We start from the raw sequence: 19,341 nt of genomic DNA, 5'->3' as shown, positions 1-19,341 counted from the left end.
GTTACTGGAAAAACCCGTAACTGTTTTAAGAGGGTCTGACTGGGCCTCTATGCTATCTCCATGCACCACCATTTTAGGGATTACATGTATATGTAACAGCTACAGAAAAGTTTTTCTGCAGCCATTAATATACCCACATACATCCCAGTATCATCTTTCTGTCCTGTAATGATTCCTAACTACACATCCCTTAAAGTTTTTACATATACTGGAGTATTAGTTATACAATTGCATTTTAGAGGGCAGTCTTTTCTCCTTTAAAATATTAAGCATAACCCACTGCAAACACTGTAAATATCAGAAATGTTACTATTTTTTAAATTTTTGAAATAACTTCAAAACAATTACTGTAATAGACAAGGTTTCATATGTATTTTTCAATAAAGTGTGTGAAGTTTCAACTACCTCTCAAACTTAAACCTCCAAGTAACAAACACATTCTAACTACATCTGCATTAGAAAGCAACCTCAGCCCTGATATATAAAAATATCTAACAAGAGAGATCATGCATGCATGCAGCAGACAGGGCAGGAGACTCAATTAGTAGAACAGAATTGAAACACAAACTGAAGAAATCAGCTGCTCAGCTCTTAGAGATGCAACTCCTTCAAAGCTTGTATCTTCAAGAGTTGAAGCTCCATAGTTCATATGCTTAATCAGGACACAGGCTTAAAAGTGGTGCCTACCATTTGTATTAAAAAAACCCACAAAAACCACATATTGAATAGTGCTTCTGACATAAAGAATGAAATTTATTATGGAAGAGTTAGTTACAAAAAGTTTTTCCATTATGCAATTTGTTTCCAGTGAAATGAAGTTCTACCTCTGCTAACATCATAGAACACTGTTGCATTTGACAAAATATGACAGATCAACTAGAAATGTCACTCTGTGGCACACAAAAAAAGGCATTGTTCAACTATACTGTGTAAAATAAGATATATAACCACAAGTTTTAACAGGCTGCAACTGCACTGCAGCTGCAAAGACTTGAAGAAAGTGCCACAGTAATTGTATTTTAAAAAAATTGTAATACAAGGTTTAAGCATTACACTTACCAACAACATTCTGCTAATAAAAAGGCTTCACATTCTTCTACCTTACTGTTCAGAAATTTAAACCATTATGTAAACCTAAAGAGTTTAGAAAGTTCTGCACCCTCTTTCTAAACAAAAATATACAACATAGATAGTATTTTACACAGAACAGTTTATACATAACTGTTTTGACATTTTAAACAAACAGGTAAATGTACACTTTTATTTTGGTAGCAAAGTTTTAATTTCAGAACCTAGTCTGAACCTCCTGCACTAGTTTGAATGGAAGATACCGAATCACAATCGGATAGTATGGAAATAGTGTCAGTTGCTTCAGGAAGCACAGGTCCAAGCACATGACGACAAATTGGGCATGTTCCTGACTACAAAAAGAAAGAAAGAAACACTCAGGTCACTTGCACAATCTGTATTCAATTCTACTGAAAAGCAAAGGATTATTATTTATCAAGTACTTAATGTCTTGACAACAGCACTCTCTCAAAGTCAAATTTGACTGGACAGCTACTTGGAGCTAAGAGACAGCTAACATAGCCTCAGAAGAAAGCTTTGTTTTGCTTTTACACTAGTGACACAGTATACACATCAAGCTTTCTGCAAGCTCTTCTTCAAAGTATTAATTTTACAGGTGAAGGGTTTTTTTTGTGACAGGATTAAAAAGAAACTAAGTATAGCACACGTCTAATAGGAAAGTATTTTGTCCTAGCTTTCAGCAAGCATAATTATGAAAACAGGAAAAGGACAGACATCATAAAAGCAGTATCAATATGGAAATCAACACTATCAAGGTAAAATTATATCCCCAACAACAACTCGCACTATAAGTGTTCTAATCTACCTCCCTAGTCTGAATCACTTAATCTTCCTCTTCCACCTATTGAGGAAATGTGTTACCCTGTGGACTCACTGAGAACTAGTGAATCCAGGCTCACACTGTGCATAAAGGAGAGTGCATGTGCAAGGGAAAAAAAACCTCAGTTCACTAGTTACAGGTCTTTTAGCCTAGTCTCAGTGTGATGTAACCTTTTTAAGACACTTGGGAGAACACATAAGTACTGATTATGAAAAGAAAATCTAATACAACACAGATTTATCAAAAGTAATTTTTTTTTATTCATCTACAAGCATTCAAGTATTGGCCCACCAACCTCAGCTGTCTCCATAAACGAGTCTGACACTCTCTGGCAAGACAGATAAGACCCTTAGCTCTTCTCAGTGAAAACTAAGCCATCTTCTTTTACCTCAAGGTGCGAGTACAGTAAAGAAAACTTTTTATATACCAAATCAACTCATAGCTCATTCACCTCTTCCATTCTTATTTAAAGCATACCATATTTTTTTCTCATAAATATAACCCCTCTATTCAAGACATTGCCCTTCAGGTGAGTACAGGGAAAAATTACTTTCCACACATACACTAGAATTCATTACCACAATGCATAAAATTAACAGCCAGCTATGTCATCCCACATATTAAAAAAGTTACAAACTTTACTACCCAGAATGCAAATACTGTCAAAACCCCACAAAACTCCCACCAGTCCTCTAGTACTTACTTTCTGTAACCAGAGTGTTACACAAGGTTTGTGAAACAAATGGTGACAGGGTAGCTCTGTTATTACTTCATCTTTCACATATTCACTGCAACAGATAGCACAACACAGCTCTTGTCCTGCACACGATGAAGAAAACACATTATTATTAACTTCTTCTGCATCTAAGATGAGCTAGAATTAAAAGTGCATATATTACCAACATTATTGCCACTGACTACAAAATACAATCACCCTTACTCCCGTAACGATTAGTTTTTCAAGCTGACTCAAGTTACTCAAGCTGTCTGAGTCAAGATTTGAAAGCTCTTAGAACAGCATTGACAGCTGCATAGTAAGAAGGTCTAAATACTGCCTCTGGTATTACAAAAGCTGAATTTGTTCTTATAAACCCTGTGGAAATAATTTTCTAAATTGTTTTTCCATACCATGGTGGTTATCTGTGACGATAATCTGTGGCAGACTATCTATGGTTTCTTTAGTAGCTGGTGGATGAGCCTCTTCAAAATCAAATCCAAGAGACTCCATCTGTACCAGAGCAGTCTGAAAAGGGTGAACAGAGACCAAGTTCTCTTACTGAGAAGCATAACATTCCATACAAAACGAAAAAAGCGAGTAATCAAATTCTAATAGCATGACATCCTTAAATGTAAGTTATATCTGTCAGACTAACATCACTTACTGTTGTAATGAATGAGATGAAACTGAAAGTCAAGACATTTACAGCTTGGTTTTTAAGCCTTCTTAAAGTACAGGACAGAGTCACAGCTTAATCTCTATTGAAGATTTCTTCATTTTACAAAAGATTCAGAAAAGACAATCTTTTGACAAATTAAGAAGTAATAAAGCTTGACAATACAAAACTCATTATTTTGTTATCTGAAAATAAAAGCCTCATTAATGTGTTCCCCAGCTTCACCTACTGAATTACTCAGGTACAAATTTTCTAATTTGTAAAATATTAAGTACCTTGACTCCACTACCAATGCAAGTTTTCAGAAAGACGCAGTACCCAGAACACACAGTTTCTCATCTGTGTAATGATTTAAGACAGTGCTCTGAAGCTATTTTGTTTGATTTTTTTCACCATAAAAAATTTGCAAGACTCCAGTGCTACACCAGGCAGAGTTGATGTCTACATCATACGTTCAACTCTGCAAGGCACTGAAAGGACCTCCAGGAGAAAAAACCCACAAAAGTCAACACACAACTCAGATTGGCTGTATTTGCTGCAAAATGTACTAGAAATATCTGTTTGAACAGTAGAACAAATTGAATCTGCAGAGCCAAGAACCCAAAAGCACTGCATTCATATCCTGAATGAATTAGTCACACCCCTCAAGTATAACTACTTACTGCTCTAATCAACACAAAAAACATTTATTCTACTGGCTGTAAAATTCCCTTGGTTAGAAGTTTACGGTAACTTGACATTCTTTGTAATACTGGGAGTACACTTAAGTAAAAAACCCACAATATACTAGAGAAACAGTGGATTATACACAAGCATCTTCAGCATTCTTTCCTCTTGAAATTTGGAGAAAAGTTACTAGAGCTGCAGCCTAAAAACATGCCTGCACTTTAACCCCACTGGCACTGTAGCTCAGGCAACAATCCCCACCAAAGACCCCAACTATCAGGTTTACACCAACAATAAAATACTTGTGGCAGCAGAGAAGTTAACAGAATATTAACAGTTCCTACTGCCACACTATTTCTCAACTAGAAATCCACTAATTTAAGGGAATATCCCTAAGAAAAGTATGCAAGTCCATCCACAAAACAGGTACACTCCAATTTAACAGCTTAAAAACATTTGATTCTGCTAAAGCAGACAATACTGTCTTACTGATATTAACATAATTTTAGTATTTGTAACAGCATTTTGCTACAGCTACAATGGTCTGAGAATACTTTTTTGGTACAAATAACACAGCTCAATTAGATTAAGTACTACAGTTAAGATCCCAAGCAGACAAAAGGACCCGTGTCAAAACCCTCTGTATCTGGTATTAGTACTCTCAAAGAAAAGAGTTTCCCCTAGCATTGTATCATTTGCTTTTGAAAGTTACACAAAAGAATGTCTCATTGACTCTTTATACTTAAAGCCACAAAAGCAGAGCAACAAAGCATCCATTTAACAACTTCTATATAAGATATCTTTGAAGTTGTTATAAAGGTATCTTTATTTCCTTTCTCTTAATTACGTTACTACTTATGTTACTACTGCTCCACATACTGAAAAACAGGAACACTACCAAGGTTTGAGGTCCTCACATGTGTGAATTGGTATAGGAAATACTAATACATGAAGTCACTGATGATGCAGAGACACTCAGTCTGTTCTACATTGTCAATGAAGCAAATCAAACACTCCTGCTAAGCAGCTTTTTAAAACTAAATTGAAAAAGAATCAGATACATGTTGCTACATTTTAGGATCCTAGAGTCTTATAGAACACAGCTTTTTAAAAAAATAGTAATAATAATAAAAAATCACTACTTGTCAAGTACAAATGTCATAACTGAGACAGATCTCTGCCAGCTCCTGTCATGGTTTTGCTCAGCCAGCAATGAAGCACCATAAAAGCCTCTTGCTCACTGCCCCACAGCCACTTCTTCAGGACAGTGGAGGCCCCAGCAAGATAGGAGGGAAAAAAGACCAGTAAGGATGTTGTGGACTGAGACAAGAGCTCAGAGGAGGACGACTCCTTGCATGCTTCTGCTCCAGCATGGGATCCCTTACACAGAATACAGTCCTTAAACTTCTCTGGCGTGGGTTCTTCCCAACAGCTGCAGATTCTGTAAATACAGGGCCCCTCACAACGGACAGGGCCTCTTCTGGGCATAGTCACTGCCCCTGGCACGGGGTCTTTTACCAAGTGCAAACAAATCTCTGCTTCACCAGTCTTCTCCATAGGATGCAAGGGAGTCTCTGCTCTAGCACATCTCCTCCTCTGTTCCTTTGCTGACCTTGGAGTTTGCATGTTCACTTTTCTCTCTCCCAGCTCCTTGCACCACCACCAGCCATAAAAGAAAGAGGGACACGACAAGAAGGAAAAGGAAGCACTCTCCTCTTCCAGCTTCTTCTTCCTAAAAACTGATTGTGGACGTGCCCAATTGGCTCAGCCCCAGAAGTGGGTCTGGCTCAGAGCTGGGGAGAGTTACGAGTAACTTCTTACAGAAACCATCTTTACAGCCCCTTCCCCCTTACTAGAAATAGCTCAACACAAAACCATGACAGCCCCCTAGTTAAAGAAATTAAGATACACTTGAATTTTAGATGTATGATGTCACATCCCTTTCAAGCTACAGTAGGAGAGTTTGCTAGATGGATAATTTTCTAAGCTATAATAAGATTCTTGTAATAAGTCATATTGTTATAGATGAAAAAGATCAGCTTAATCTACTACTTCAGATGAGAGAATTTTGGGAAACTTGCGGTTGATTAAATAAATTAGTAACAGGTTGAATAGACTTACAGTCATTACATAGATTATTAATGATGCTTTAATGAAACAACTCAATCTGTCCATCAAACCAGATTAAATACTTAAGCTAGCCAAAGCTCAGGCTTTCACAAAGCCTCTGATGCAAATATACTTACTAACAGAAATCAGATGGGTTACTTTTTAAATTTGAAGCAGAAGCAGAGGTATGATGTATCCATAAGGTATAATCAGACTAAGCAGGATTTAAGTAATAGCTGTTTTCCCTAAGGTCAGATCTAAATGATACTAAAATAGCAAAACCAGCAACAAGTAGCCTTTTATAAAGCTGAGTATAAATATATAGGATAAGGTCAGATCTAAATGATACTAAAATAGCAAAAACAGCAACAAGTAGCCTTTTATAAAGCTGAATATAAATATATAGGATATGTAACTGCAAAGTGGCAAGCCAGTGTGGCATATAGCTGTTCAAACAGAGAAGGAAAACACACAAAAAACCTCTAAGATCTGGAACGTGAGAACAGAATTTGTAGAATAAGCAGGAAAGGTAATTGGTGAAATAGAAATCTAATCACCCTGCAGAAAAATGCCTAGTATAACAAGTTCTGATCCCTATAATATGATGAACTACATCAAGAACAGATGAAATCCTTCCTTTTACTCTTTGGGAGAGAGATGAGGAGCATAAAATACCAATCATGAGGAAGAAAGACAAATAGTTTTGATTCTCACTTCCTTCAAAGACCTCTCAAGACTGATCACTTTGACATTAGTGACTAGGATACCCCTCACAGTGACCTCTAACTGTTCCTTGGTACACAGTTGTAACAAAGCACAGAAAAAAAATTGTCATACTAGAAACATTTTCTATACACTCTATAGACAGAAAAAAAAAATCAGAAATTGCATTTTCTAGTAGACAGCAGACATTTCCATCAATGACTCAAACTTGAAAAATCAGTTCACTTTGGTCCTTGTATCACAAAAGAAAACAATTTTTAGAAAATACTTTAATCTTCCATGAAAATGCTGCAGGCTGTGGTTCATGTGTCTGAGCAAGCACTAGGACTACAGTACCAAAGAAGAGATATTTACCATTTCAATTAAAGATTTTACATTTTTACATTTCTGGAACACACTTCTAGATCTTCATCTAGAATTGTATGACACTGAGAAAAGCTGTGTTTAAAGGCTGTTCTGAGTTTCCTTCCAGGAACACAAGTTCCCAGTCTACACTACTCAGTCAGAGATAGAGTCATATAATTTTATTAAGAGATTAAACTGGACCAGCCATTTTCTAGAAAGCAGAATACGTTACATCCTGATCTGATCTACATCTTATGGTGGTTATTAAAAGATAGGAACTCAGTAAACAATTAAAATTAATTCTGGATAGACATTACACAGCCTTTTCTTGCTCATTTTCTCTCAACTTCCAGAAATACTTGCAATATTGCCCAAGAGACACAGAATCACAGAATCAAAGAATGGTAGAGTTGCAAGGGACCTTTAGAGATTATCTAGTCCAACTCCCCTGCAGAAGCAGGTCTGCCTGTTGAATCCTTGCTCTTATTTTCTGAACAATTTGAGTAACCATCTTCATAATGGAAAGAGAAGTACTCTATATATTATACTTGAAATTTGGAGGAAACATTTAGAATTCTTACTCAAAACCTGCTTTGTCACAGTCAATTCAGCTGTTCCTACTACACAGTTACCATCTTCTGGTGAGTAACTGCAATTATGCCAGACCTCTATGACCATGGTAAAGATTCAGACAGCTAAGTGCTGATTTCAAGCACAAACACTATTTAAGAGAATTGTCTTTCCCTCTTGTCCAACACCTACAGTGACCTGCACCACAGGTACCAAAGAATAACTACCTTTGTAGTTATCTACCTGTTTGCCAAGTGTGTTCAATAATACGCTGTTTCTGGTGACAACAAAATTACAGCATCTTCTCGGCCAGCCAGGCACATAGTCAGCTAGGATTGCTTTTATAGGTCAACCTGACATGACTGCATGTGTTTCTTCTGACAACAAAACTAGGAAAATGTTGTTACACAGCAACAATAGCCTCAGTCGCCCCTTCAAGTGTTAACACAGATTAAAGAAAAAATTGGATTAGTTCCCCCTTTCTACACAGTTCCTCCTGCTTTGGTGCAAATGAGGTCAATTGCTTCTGTAGTTCTGTTCTTTTTTATGTAGTGAGAACTGGCAGCTACAAAAGACATAAGGAATATTCTCCACACAACTTCAAAACACTCTTTTTATAGTAAAAACATCAACACATCTCCTACACATTAATAAGCGGTTCTGAAGTGTCTCCTGAAAAGTGCTGCTATAAGAACCTACACAGCTGGAAAAGACTCTACAGTACTTGATTATGAATACGGCTGACTTCCCACATACCTTGGCAGATGCACAATACCTGGAAATTGAATGACTGATAATTTTAGGGAACAACCCTTCTACCCTCTTGGAAAATCCCCATGAAGTTTTTTCACAAAGTCACTGATTTTGCACATATCAACGGAAAAAAACCCCTATTATTGTCCCACTGACTGTCAGCTTTAGAAAGCATTTTAAAGTATCCTTGGTATTCTGTCTGCAAGTACACTATGACATACAGACTGCCTTGTTCACTGCTTTCACCTCAGAGCTAGCAGTCAAATTGTCCTTAGCTGCCCCGGACATATGTCATACACAAAATATTCTGTTTAATTTTTGTAATATCACTTTATACATCTACACATCATTTAACTGTTATTTTGACAAATACCCTGCAGGGGATGTTTCTGGCAACACAAGAATTGTCGCACTGCATCAAATTGAGTATCAGATAGCTGCATGTTCACTCAGACAGTGAGCAATGTCATGTAACAGAAAAGACAAAAGACCGTAACTGTGCTGATTCTTGATAACAGATGTTATGATTTATCCAAAATTACACAGATTAAATAAGATCAGAATAGGGTAAAGATAAAAAGTTTCTTTGCTTTTGGGTGGTTCATTTTTTGGTTTGGGTTTTATTTTTTAGTTAATTTAACACATAGGAAGTCAGGACAGTCAAGCACAGAAAGGTCTACTGAAGAATAAAAGTAAGACACCCAATTGTATGTTTGCAAAAAAAAAAAAAAAGCATTGTTATATAGCAAATTTGGCAAAACTGTTTAGAACAATTAAAACGGCATATCTTTATACTGGTATAAATTGGTATAATTTCTTTTCCCTTTCAGAAGAAATATATACAATTACTAAAAGAAGTATCACTGGTCAATAATTCCTTATACTAAATCATATAAGTTTCCAACACTCATTTTCAAGCTTTCAAACTTGAAAGTTCAAGTTAAAACTGAAAAAACTTTTTTCCTGGATTCTTCCAATTGTCAGATTATACTGAAGTAGGATTCAATAATAAAAACATGTCACAACATCACAGATATAATATAATCAAGAATATTTTAATACCTCCACAGCTTCTTGTAAGCTTCTCTCTAGTGCCATAAATGAGAGAAACTGAGGATTCACATAAGGAATGGCTTGAGCCAGTTCTAGGTCATCAAACTCATCAAGTAGTCTGAAAAACACAAGTTAGGAAATACTATCTTCATTTCAAAGTAAATCGTAACAACACAAAGGCTGGGTACATAAAATTACTTCATATCACCTGTTAACATCTGTGTGCATATACTGTCAAGAGATGGTTGTGTTGAGTTGACCTTGGCTGGCTGTCAGATACCAACCCAACTTCTCTTTCACTCCACTGCGTCAAGTGGACATTCATGCAAACAAGACATCATGGGTTGAGATATAGACAGAGAGATAACTCATCAATTATCACCACAGGCAAAGCTGACTCAATTTGAGGGGGAACCTTAACCAAAATGTTGAACCAGATGATTTTTTTTGAGGTCTCTTCCAACCTAGGCTGTTCTATGATTCTATGAGTTTATTGCCAATAAAAATGGATTCAGATGGTGAGGAAAAAAGACAAAAACTGAAACATCTTCCCTTTAGGCCTCTCTCTTCCCAGGTTCAACTTCACTCATTCATTCCTGACACCTCTATGTCCTCCTACTGCAAGCAGTGCAGAGAGAGGGAATGGGGCTTGTGCCCAGTCCATGGCAGTACCTTTCTGACACTCCATTCTCCTTACACTGGTGCCTAACTCCAGTGTGGGTTCCCTCACCAACTGCTGTGGTACATAGGCTTCACAGGCTCAGTTCCTTTAGCAAAAACCTACTTGTTCCCACCATAGTATCTTCCATGGGCTGCAGGGGAACTTCTCCTCCAGCACCCAAAGCACCTCCTTCACCTCCTTCTCTCATGTCGCTGTCTCCAGGTTTGTTTCTCCACACTGTTCTCTATCACACTGTTGTGCAGTATTTTTTTACTCTCCCTTGACAACTTCTGCAGAGGCACCACCTTGCAGTCATCCACTGGAGCCAGACGGAACCAGCTGTTGCCCACATGGGGTAGCCTCAGCCTCTCCTCACAGAGGTTGCCCTGCAGCCTCTCCTGCCAGTACACTCAAGACAATATAGACTTCAGAATTATATAACAGGAATTTTTAGTGTTGACTGCTGCAGAGTAAAAGGCCATACAGTTCAGCTAATACATTTCATATGTAGGCCACTAAGGTAATTTTACAACTGACATTCAGATTTTGATTATACCATGTCATGGTTCATAGCTTGGAAGCTGTTTCAAGTTCTGTTTTCAACATTCAAACATGAAATCTTAAAAAAGACACAAGCAAAATCATGTACAGATCTCTGTATATTCAACAGCCGACACTTAAGACTATTTTGGTTCCTTCCTATTTTAGGTAATTAGGAAGCTTACCAAGGCTAAACTCCAACACTTAAAAATCAGGTTTTTGTCACATCATACAATTCCTTTGGAAGCTTGCTGCTTGACACTGTAAGACCATGTACCTCACTAGTCCCTTTTTGTGCTTTTTCACAATGTAACTTCACAAGGAGAAAATATCAGTGTTTTTGATATATCTATGCTATAATTTATAGTATTTTTATTATTATAGTGAATGCAGAAAACTATTAAAGGCATACCTCCACTCCACATCCAAGTCTTCGCTCACACTGGAGTCATCCTCAGGATTGTTATTTCCATCCAACAAGAAGAAACCAGGATGCACAAAATCACTAGTCAGATCATTTTCCTCATCACTGCTACTTGCTCCTTCTTCCCGATACTGTAACCAAGGAACTTCTCCTTCCTCCAATGTCTGTTCCCTTAAAACAAATACATGTCAAGTTATAACTCAAAAGCTAGGAGAATTCACAAACACATGTAAGCAACAAAAGCTACACATACTAGAAGAGATAAAGATGTATGTCTCCCAGTCTGCAATCATAAACCAGAAACTTAGTATTTGCAGCAAAAAAAACCCCAAAACAAGAAATTCCCAGTTGTATCAGATCCAGAATTTGAATCTAGTAACACTAACGATTCTACGACAAAATTATTATCTAATGCTTAAGGCCAGCAGGTCGGTAAATAGGCTGCTTTGCATTTTCCCTAGCACAGGCATTATCCCTGATACAACTACTGAATTTGGTACTAGAGATTCTTTATTTATCAACAAGTTCCTAAAGCCACTAAAGAGAAAGGCTCTCTCAACACCTTGGAAAAGCCTTCATGGGGAAGTTTGGCTTGAATGTCAAGAGATCCTATTTGCAAGAGAAACTATTTGCATAAGAAGAATGACTCCTCTATTTCCTTGATTTTATAGAGGACAAGTCACCTTGATGTTTAGAGCCACAGGCCTCTGAGTTCCCCTTGTCTTATAAAAGAGCAAAAGGGCAAATAAACAGTAATCATGTCAGGAACGTGTACATTTCCAGGCAGTTTACATCAAAGAAAGATGGAGTACACAGCTCTATTGTTGCTATTCTGAAACAGCCTAGTTTTCATAAAGCCACACTAACTCTACAAACCTCAAGGAACAGGAATGCTAAAAAAAAAAAAAACAGGTAACAACTCTGGATTGTCTGGTAAGAGGTGTTGTCTACCTAGAAGTGAAAGAAGCTGAAAGAACACCTAGGCAGGGCTTTTTGCTTTATAAAGAACCAAACTAAGACTGTAAAGTCAATATTAGGTGTTTAGAAATAGCCTTGGTTATTTTTGTAACTACAATTTTGCAACAAAGACAGATATAATTTACAAGGTAAAAAAAGAAAAATAAGTAAAGTTCTGAGCAAACAAGTAGTTGAAGTTTACTTTAAACACTGATAGGAATGCAGAAATACAAAGCAGCACTGGAATATCACAGAATAGCAAGGGCTGGAAGGGACCTCTAGAGGTCATCTAGCACATCCTCCCTGCTAAATTAGGCCCACCTAAATCAGGTAACATTGGAACACATCCAGAAGGGTTTGGAAACCTCCAGAAGACACTCCACACCCTTCCTAGGTAGCCTCTGCCAGGGACCCCTTGCCTTCACAGTAAAGAAATTTTTCCTTAAGTGGAACTTTGTGTTCCATCTTTCATCCGTCACCCCTGGTCCTAGCACTAGACACTACAGAAAAAAGCAGTGCCCCATTCCCTTGACATACATCTTTCAAATGTTTGTAAATATTAATGAGGTCCCCCCAGAGACTCCTCTTCTCTAGACTAAACAGCCCCAGTTACCACAGCCTTTCCTTATAAGAAAGATGATCCAGTCCCCTGATCATCTTGGTGGCCCTGTGCTGGACCGTCTCCAGATGTTCTCTGTCCCTCTTGAGCTGGTGAGCCCAGAACTGGACATAGGACTCCAGATGAAGCCTCACCAGGGCAGAGGAGAGAGGGAACAAAAAGTCCCTCCACCTGCTGGCCACACTCTTCTTGATGCATCCCATGATGCCATTGTCCTTCTTGGCCATGAAGGCACATTGCTGGATCATGTTCAGTTTATTATCAATCAGGACTCCCAGGTCTCTCTCCAAAGAGCTGCTCTTCACCAGTTCAATCCCCAGCCTGTACTGGTGCATGAGATTATTCCTCCATAGATGCAGGAATCTGCACTTGTCCTTGTTGAACCTCTGACGTTCCTCTCTACCCAACTCTCAAGCCAATCAAGATCCCGCTGAATGGCAGCACAGCCTTCTGGGGAATCAGTCTGTCTCCCAGTTTGGTGTCATCAGCAAACTTGCTGAGGGTACACTCTGTTCCCTCATCCAGGTCGTTGATGAACATGTTGAACAAGACTGGCCCCAGAACCCATCCCTCTGGAACTCCACTGGCCACAGGCCTCCAACTCGATTCTGTGCCATTGATCATCACCCTCTGGGTTCTGTCATTCAGCCAGCTCTCCATCCACCTCACTGTCCACTCTTCCAAGCCACACCGCTTGAGCTTTCTGATGAGGATATTATAGGAGACAGTGTCTAAAGCCTTGCTGAAGTCAAAGTAGATGACATCTGCTGCTCTCCCTGCATCTAGCCAGTCAGTTATGCCCTCACAGAAGGATATCAGGTTGGTCAAACAGGATTTCCCCTTGCTGAATCCATGTTGACTCTCCCAATAACCGCCTTTCCCTTCAGATGTTTAGTGATGACATCGAGGATGAACTGTTCCATCACCTTTCTACGGATGGAGGTGAGGCTGACTGGCCTGTAGTTTCCTGGGTCATCCTTCTTGCCCTTTAAGAGTGACATTGGCCTTCCAACAGTCCTCAGGCACCTCACCTGTCTTCCACAATCACTGAAACATGATGAAGAGTGCCACAGCAATCACATCAACCAGCACTTTCGGATGCAGCCCATCAGGTCCCATGGATTACAGGTGTTAAACTTGCCCAAGAGGTCTCCAATCCCATTCTCATTCACCAAGGGAAGGACTTTGAGCTCCCAGATTATCTGACTATCCTCCAGGGACTGGACTTCCTGAGGGACAGCCTTGGCAGTAAAGTCTGAGGCAAAGAAGGCATGCAGTAGCTCCACCTTCTCAATATCCTCCTGTGGCGATGTTCATATACTCTTCCCAAGAACTCAAGCTCTTTTTCCACTTTACATAAAGTTCTTTCTTCTCCCTGAGTAGTTCCAGTATTTTTTTTTTCATCCATACAGGCATTCTGGCTCCTTTTCCTGATTTTGTACTTGTGCGGACAAATCAATCTTAGGCTTGGAGGAAGTGGCACTTTAAGATCCATCAGCTTTCCTGGGCACACCTATCATCGAGGATCCTGTCTCATGAGATTCTTCCTGGCAGGCCTTTGAAAAGTTACCCTTCTTGAAAGCCAGGGTCACAACCCAGCTTAGTGTCCTGCTTTTTCCACACAGGATCTTAAATTCTTATCATGTCATGGTCACTGCAGCCAAGGTTGCCTCCTGACTTTCACATCCCCAATCAGATCTTTTTAACTTGCTAGCACAAGGACCAGCAGCACACTTATTTGTTGCCTCTTCAACCACCTGTGACAGGAAGTTGTCATCCATGTTCTGCAGGAACCTCCTGGACTGTGTGTATTTGGCTGTGTGGCTTTGCCAGGAAATATCAGGGTGGTTGAAGTCCCCCATGAGGACCAGGGATTGTGACTGTGAGGCAGCTCTAAACTGTTTGTAGAAAGCCTCATCCACTTCCTCCTCCTTATCAGGTGGCTTGTAGTAAACTTCCACAAGAGCATCACCTACACTACCCTGCCCTTAACTCTCACCCACGATCATTTAATCTCCCCCTCATCCCCACCTAGGCAGAGTTCAACACACTTTAGTTTCTCTCACATGGAGAGCAACTCCACCTCCTCGCCTCATTTGCCTATATTTCCTAACAACAGCCATGCATGGCCATGCTCCAGTCACCTGAGCTGTCCACTATGTCTCTGTAATTGCAATGAGGCCACAGCCCTGCATCCTCCCCCATATTTCCAGTTCCTCCTGCTTATTCCCCAGACTGTGTTGTGTACTTCAAGGGTTTACTTGAGCAGACAGGTTTTCCTGGATGGGTGCAAGAGGATCGTCTCTCATTTGACATTCCTTCAGGGAAGTCAGCCTTCTGCTTCTCATCTTGGTGCAGTGCTGAGGAGCACTCATCATTGCATTTCCTGCCCTGAGCTGTTTCCCTCAGGATAGGATAGCACATTGCCATTTCACACCCCACCCCCCAAGTCCTTCAGTTTAATCAGTTTGGCCAGCCTATTCCCAAAGATTCTAGTGCCCTTGTGAGACAGACATAATCCATCCTGCCCTATCAAATTACAATCACTGAAGAAAGTCATGTCATAAAAAACAAAACCTCATTGGCACCAACCTGTAAGCCAGGAATTAACTTGTACAACTTTTGATTATTGACTGTTCCCTTTCCTCTGTAGGCAGGAGGGACAAAAAGATAACCTGAGCCCATCTTACTCCTTACTTGCTTCCCCAAGGTTTCACAATCATCCTTGATTTTGGTAATGTCATGTCTCATTACATCATTCATACCCATGTGAAAGAGGCATAAGGGATAGTAGCCCACGTCCCTTGTCAAGGCGTGGCACTCTCTCAGCTATGTCACAGATTGTAGCTCTTGGAGCCCTTTAACAGTGAGTTACCCACAACAGGCACCCGTCCCTTTTTTACGGTGCCTATTGCCTGTTGCTGGTGGAGTGGATAACGGGTGGATTGGTCCTTAAGATTTCCCCACCTAAGCCTTGCTCATCCATGTCCTCCATTGACAATGCTTCAAATGTATTTTTGACTGGAACACTGGAGGAAGGGTTGCAAGTCAGAGCCCTGCATTTTTGTGTCACTAGGGTCCAAGGCATTTCATGTTCAGTGGAGGCTGGTGCCTGTTTTTGGAACTATCTGCCAATCTCTAGCTCTGCTCCTCTAATACTTCTAATACTAATGGTTCCTTACAGCTCTTTTACCTGATGCTGCAGCTAATATGAGGAATACAGCAAAGAGATACACAACCACTCTGCAAGGAGTACTAAGCAGTATGAGGTGATGTGTATGTAACATATGTCTTTACAACTAACTGGCAGATGCATCTTCTGCTAAAACAGGTTGCTCCAAGCCCCATCCAACCTGCCCTTGAACACTTCCAGGGATGGGGTATCCACCACCTCTCTGGGCAAGATGTTCCAGTGCCTCACCATCCTCATAGTGAATAACTAATACCTAATCCTGATCTACCTTCTCTTAGTTTAAAGCCATTTCCTCTTGTCCTCTGACTACTTTTTCTTGTAAAAAGCCCCTCTCCAGTTTTTGTGTACACTCTCTTTAGGTACTGGAAGCCTGCTATAAGGTCTCCCTGGAGCTTCCTCTTCTTCAGGCTGAACAGCCCTCACTCCCTCAGCCTGTCTTCATAGAAGAAGTGAAGCTGAAAGGGAGGAAACTAGCTAATAAGAGAAAACCATACCCTCCTTGCAAACAGAAGTCTGTGCTCTCCTCTTCATCATCAATGCTGCGGCTCTGCACTTCAGGTTCATGTTCCTCCCTGCCTGAGACAGTCTCCCAGCTCTCATCACTTGAGGACTGGTCTTTTTCTGTAGCAGTAAAATAGGTAGGCACAGCTGTAGACCATTCTCCATCACTGCATTCTGAGCTGCAATTTTAACAAAGCAAGTAAGTGTGAATTTAAATACTGCTTTAGGGGAAAGAAAATAAAACTATTATTCTATGATTTCCTATTTTTCTATGAACACTGCTTGGACTATATATTTTTTTTAGGATAAATGTAATCTTGTAGTATTTACAGATGTATTACAAGGCAAGTACACATAAAGAGCTGATTAAAAACCCAGTTCCTAAGAAACAACTCTGCCCATCCCGTTTTTTCCTCAAAAATGTTTTGTTCTTCCCCCTCCACATTTGCTGAGTACGTGAAACAACCCATAAACCCAGACTCACAATGAGAGAATGGCAGTTGTGACTGATAACACCAGTGCTCACTTAACAAACAACAAGTAATGTGAGCCTTACTCCCTCAGACAAACAAAACTTAAAGCATAAGGTCTCATAACCTTCAAGCCAGATAAAATGGTCCTTAGAAATCATATAAAGATACAATGGATGACCTACTGCAAATTACACAATTCACTAGCCTGAACAGATGAATGACATGGAGCTTTTGAAACAGAATTTGCTCTGTAAAGAAAAGAGCAGCAATCAACAAGTAGTTGGCAGCTTAAACAAAACAGTGATGTTAGAATTTCAAGAAAGATGAAATTACCTACTGATACCTTTGGTAATGCCACTTAAAAGGTTCAATCAGTACTAACAGTAACAGTTGATGCTCACAAAAATTCAAACTATAGTCAACTAGCTATGTCAACTCAAAGTTACAGAAAACTAATACATTAACAGGAAGTATGCTTAAGGGAACACATCTTACACAGCAATTCACAACACCTGCAGCTGTTTTCAGTTTACTATACCCAGTATCTTCACATGTATCAATGCTATCTGCCCACCAAAAAGCTCCTTTAAGGAAACTCCCTAATATTACAAGTAAATACCAATAAAACTTGCTACTTAATGAATTACAAGTACTTTTCAAAAACTGCAGATTCCACACTGCAGTTCATCATGGGTTTGCATGGACACATTTCTGCTAAGGGAGAAGGGGCTGTAATGGCAGCTCCTTAGTTGCTCAAAACTTTCCCTGGTTCTAAGTCAGACCTACCTCTGTAGCTGAGGCAATTTATAAGAATAAAGGAGATCAAGATAGAAATTCTATGGAAGCATTTTCATTTGAAACAGCAATTTATTTTTCTGTCACAATGTTGATGACTAGAGAAAGTGATGGAAATGTGAATACTCCTTAACTTCAGCTATTTTAAAGGACTATTTTACAACAGAAATCTTATCTATTAAGAAATTCCGATACACAGTGTAATCACATAGAATCTTAAGTGTTGGAAAGGACCTTGAAAGATCATCTAGTCCAATGCATCTTATATTCCACAAACTTTGTTCAGTTTTGGGCCTCTCACTACAAGAGGGACACTGAGGTGCTGGAACATGTCCAGAGAACAGTGACTAAGCTGGGAAAGGGTCTAGAGCACAAGTCTGAAAAGCAGCTGAAGGAACTGGGGTTGTTTAGTCTGGGGAAGAGAATGCTGAGAGTTGTGGTTGTAGTGAGGTGGGCATTGGTCACTTCTAAGTAAGAAGTGAAGGATGAGATTAAATGGCCTCAAACACTGTTTAGTGGTGGATGTGGTAGTGACAGGTTACAGCTGGACTCTACCTTAAGTAGTAGTAAACCTAAGCCACCCTAACTAAAATTAACTACTAATGTTTTAGAGTATTTTGTTTTGTTTGTTTGATTTTCGAGTTCGGGTTTTTTTTGTTTGGTTGGTTTCATGTTGGTTTTTTGTAAAAGGTTATCTAAGTATACTGTAAGACTAGCTCAAATATTCAAATACCTAAGTCTAGTTTTCTCTATTTTACAACCTAGGAATGATTTCCAACAGTTTAGAATAATAGTGTTGTGATGGTAACCAATTTTTTTCTCTTTAGAATTTATACACAGGCATCAATTCAGTCCTGAAAAGAGGATATACCACTGAACAAAGGAAGAATATTTAACGTGTAGATTTCAAAACTTAGATTTTAACGGTGTCCAATTCTGCAGAGATTCAAAACACCACTTAAGGGTTAAGAGAGTTATAGACTCGATATTTATAAAGAGCATAACATATTAACTTAGCATCTGAACATGGACTTTCTGAGAATAACCTCTCCTCTGGCTGAACTGGCTTGTACTTGCCATGAGATCCAAAACTAAATGGAGCAAGGTAATGGATATGATCCTCATTCTAACACCCTTACCCTCTGTGTATCTACAATGACCCTTCCAACTTAGTAATTCTAACAAACATCACTTCTCCTTCCCACGCAGCTTCTGTAAGCTAATACCATAATAGCTGGGTGTTTCTCTTGAAGCAAAAAATGTGAGATGAAGGCTCAAGACTGCAGCAAGCAACAAAACTAATTTTCTCCCTGAGAAATAAGTAAAAGTTGAGTTGCAAGATGCAGTCTGACACATATCAATTCTCCTCTTCATGCAGCTGTATGTTATATAAACATGTAATATCTAACACAAGACTTAATTTAAACATAGGACTTCACCTTTTTAGAGTGGAAAAAATTGTTTCTCCTTTGTACAGAGTAACCATTGGCAATTTACTTCATAGATAACAAATTACAGTTTTTTTTAAAGTTAACACAAAAGCTTCCTTTAGTGGTTCAGTTACTGCCATCATGATGAGCATAGTCACTTTCAGATAAGCAATCTGTATTTCCATCACTTAGCATCATGGTAGCCAATGGTATTGTCATAACATGC

The 19,341-nt window shown here is 39.2% G+C and overlaps 1 protein-coding gene across 5 annotated transcripts in view; it reads right to left on the bottom strand.

Moving 5' to 3' along the window:
- Positions 1-726: 726 nt before the first annotated feature.
- The window catches only part of PJA2 (praja ring finger ubiquitin ligase 2), a 36,940-nt gene continuing 18,325 nt past the window's right edge, over positions 727-19,341 (bottom strand). For 4 of the 5 annotated variants that reach the window (XM_062019275.1, XM_062019278.1, XM_062019274.1 and 1 more), the window contains 6 exons: positions 16,411-16,596; positions 11,136-11,318; positions 9,532-9,640; positions 3,038-3,152; positions 2,613-2,728; positions 727-1,421 (listed from right to left, as the gene is read on the bottom strand). In XM_062019275.1, the coding sequence (XP_061875259.1) occupies positions 1,293-1,421; positions 2,613-2,728; positions 3,038-3,152; positions 9,532-9,640; positions 11,136-11,318; positions 16,411-16,596 (838 nt within the window). In that variant the 3' untranslated portion in view covers positions 727-1,292. The remainder of the gene's footprint in view (positions 1,422-2,612; positions 2,729-3,037; positions 3,153-9,531; positions 9,641-11,135; positions 11,319-16,410; positions 16,597-19,341) is intronic. The other variant, XM_062019277.1, reaches the window with a different exon arrangement.

The sequence above is a fragment of the Colius striatus genome, chromosome Z, assembly GCF_028858725.1.
Source record: "Colius striatus isolate bColStr4 chromosome Z, bColStr4.1.hap1, whole genome shotgun sequence".
Classification (NCBI taxonomy): Eukaryota; Metazoa; Chordata; class Aves; order Coliiformes; family Coliidae; genus Colius; species Colius striatus.
This window is presented reverse-complemented; position numbering and strand designations above follow the sequence as displayed.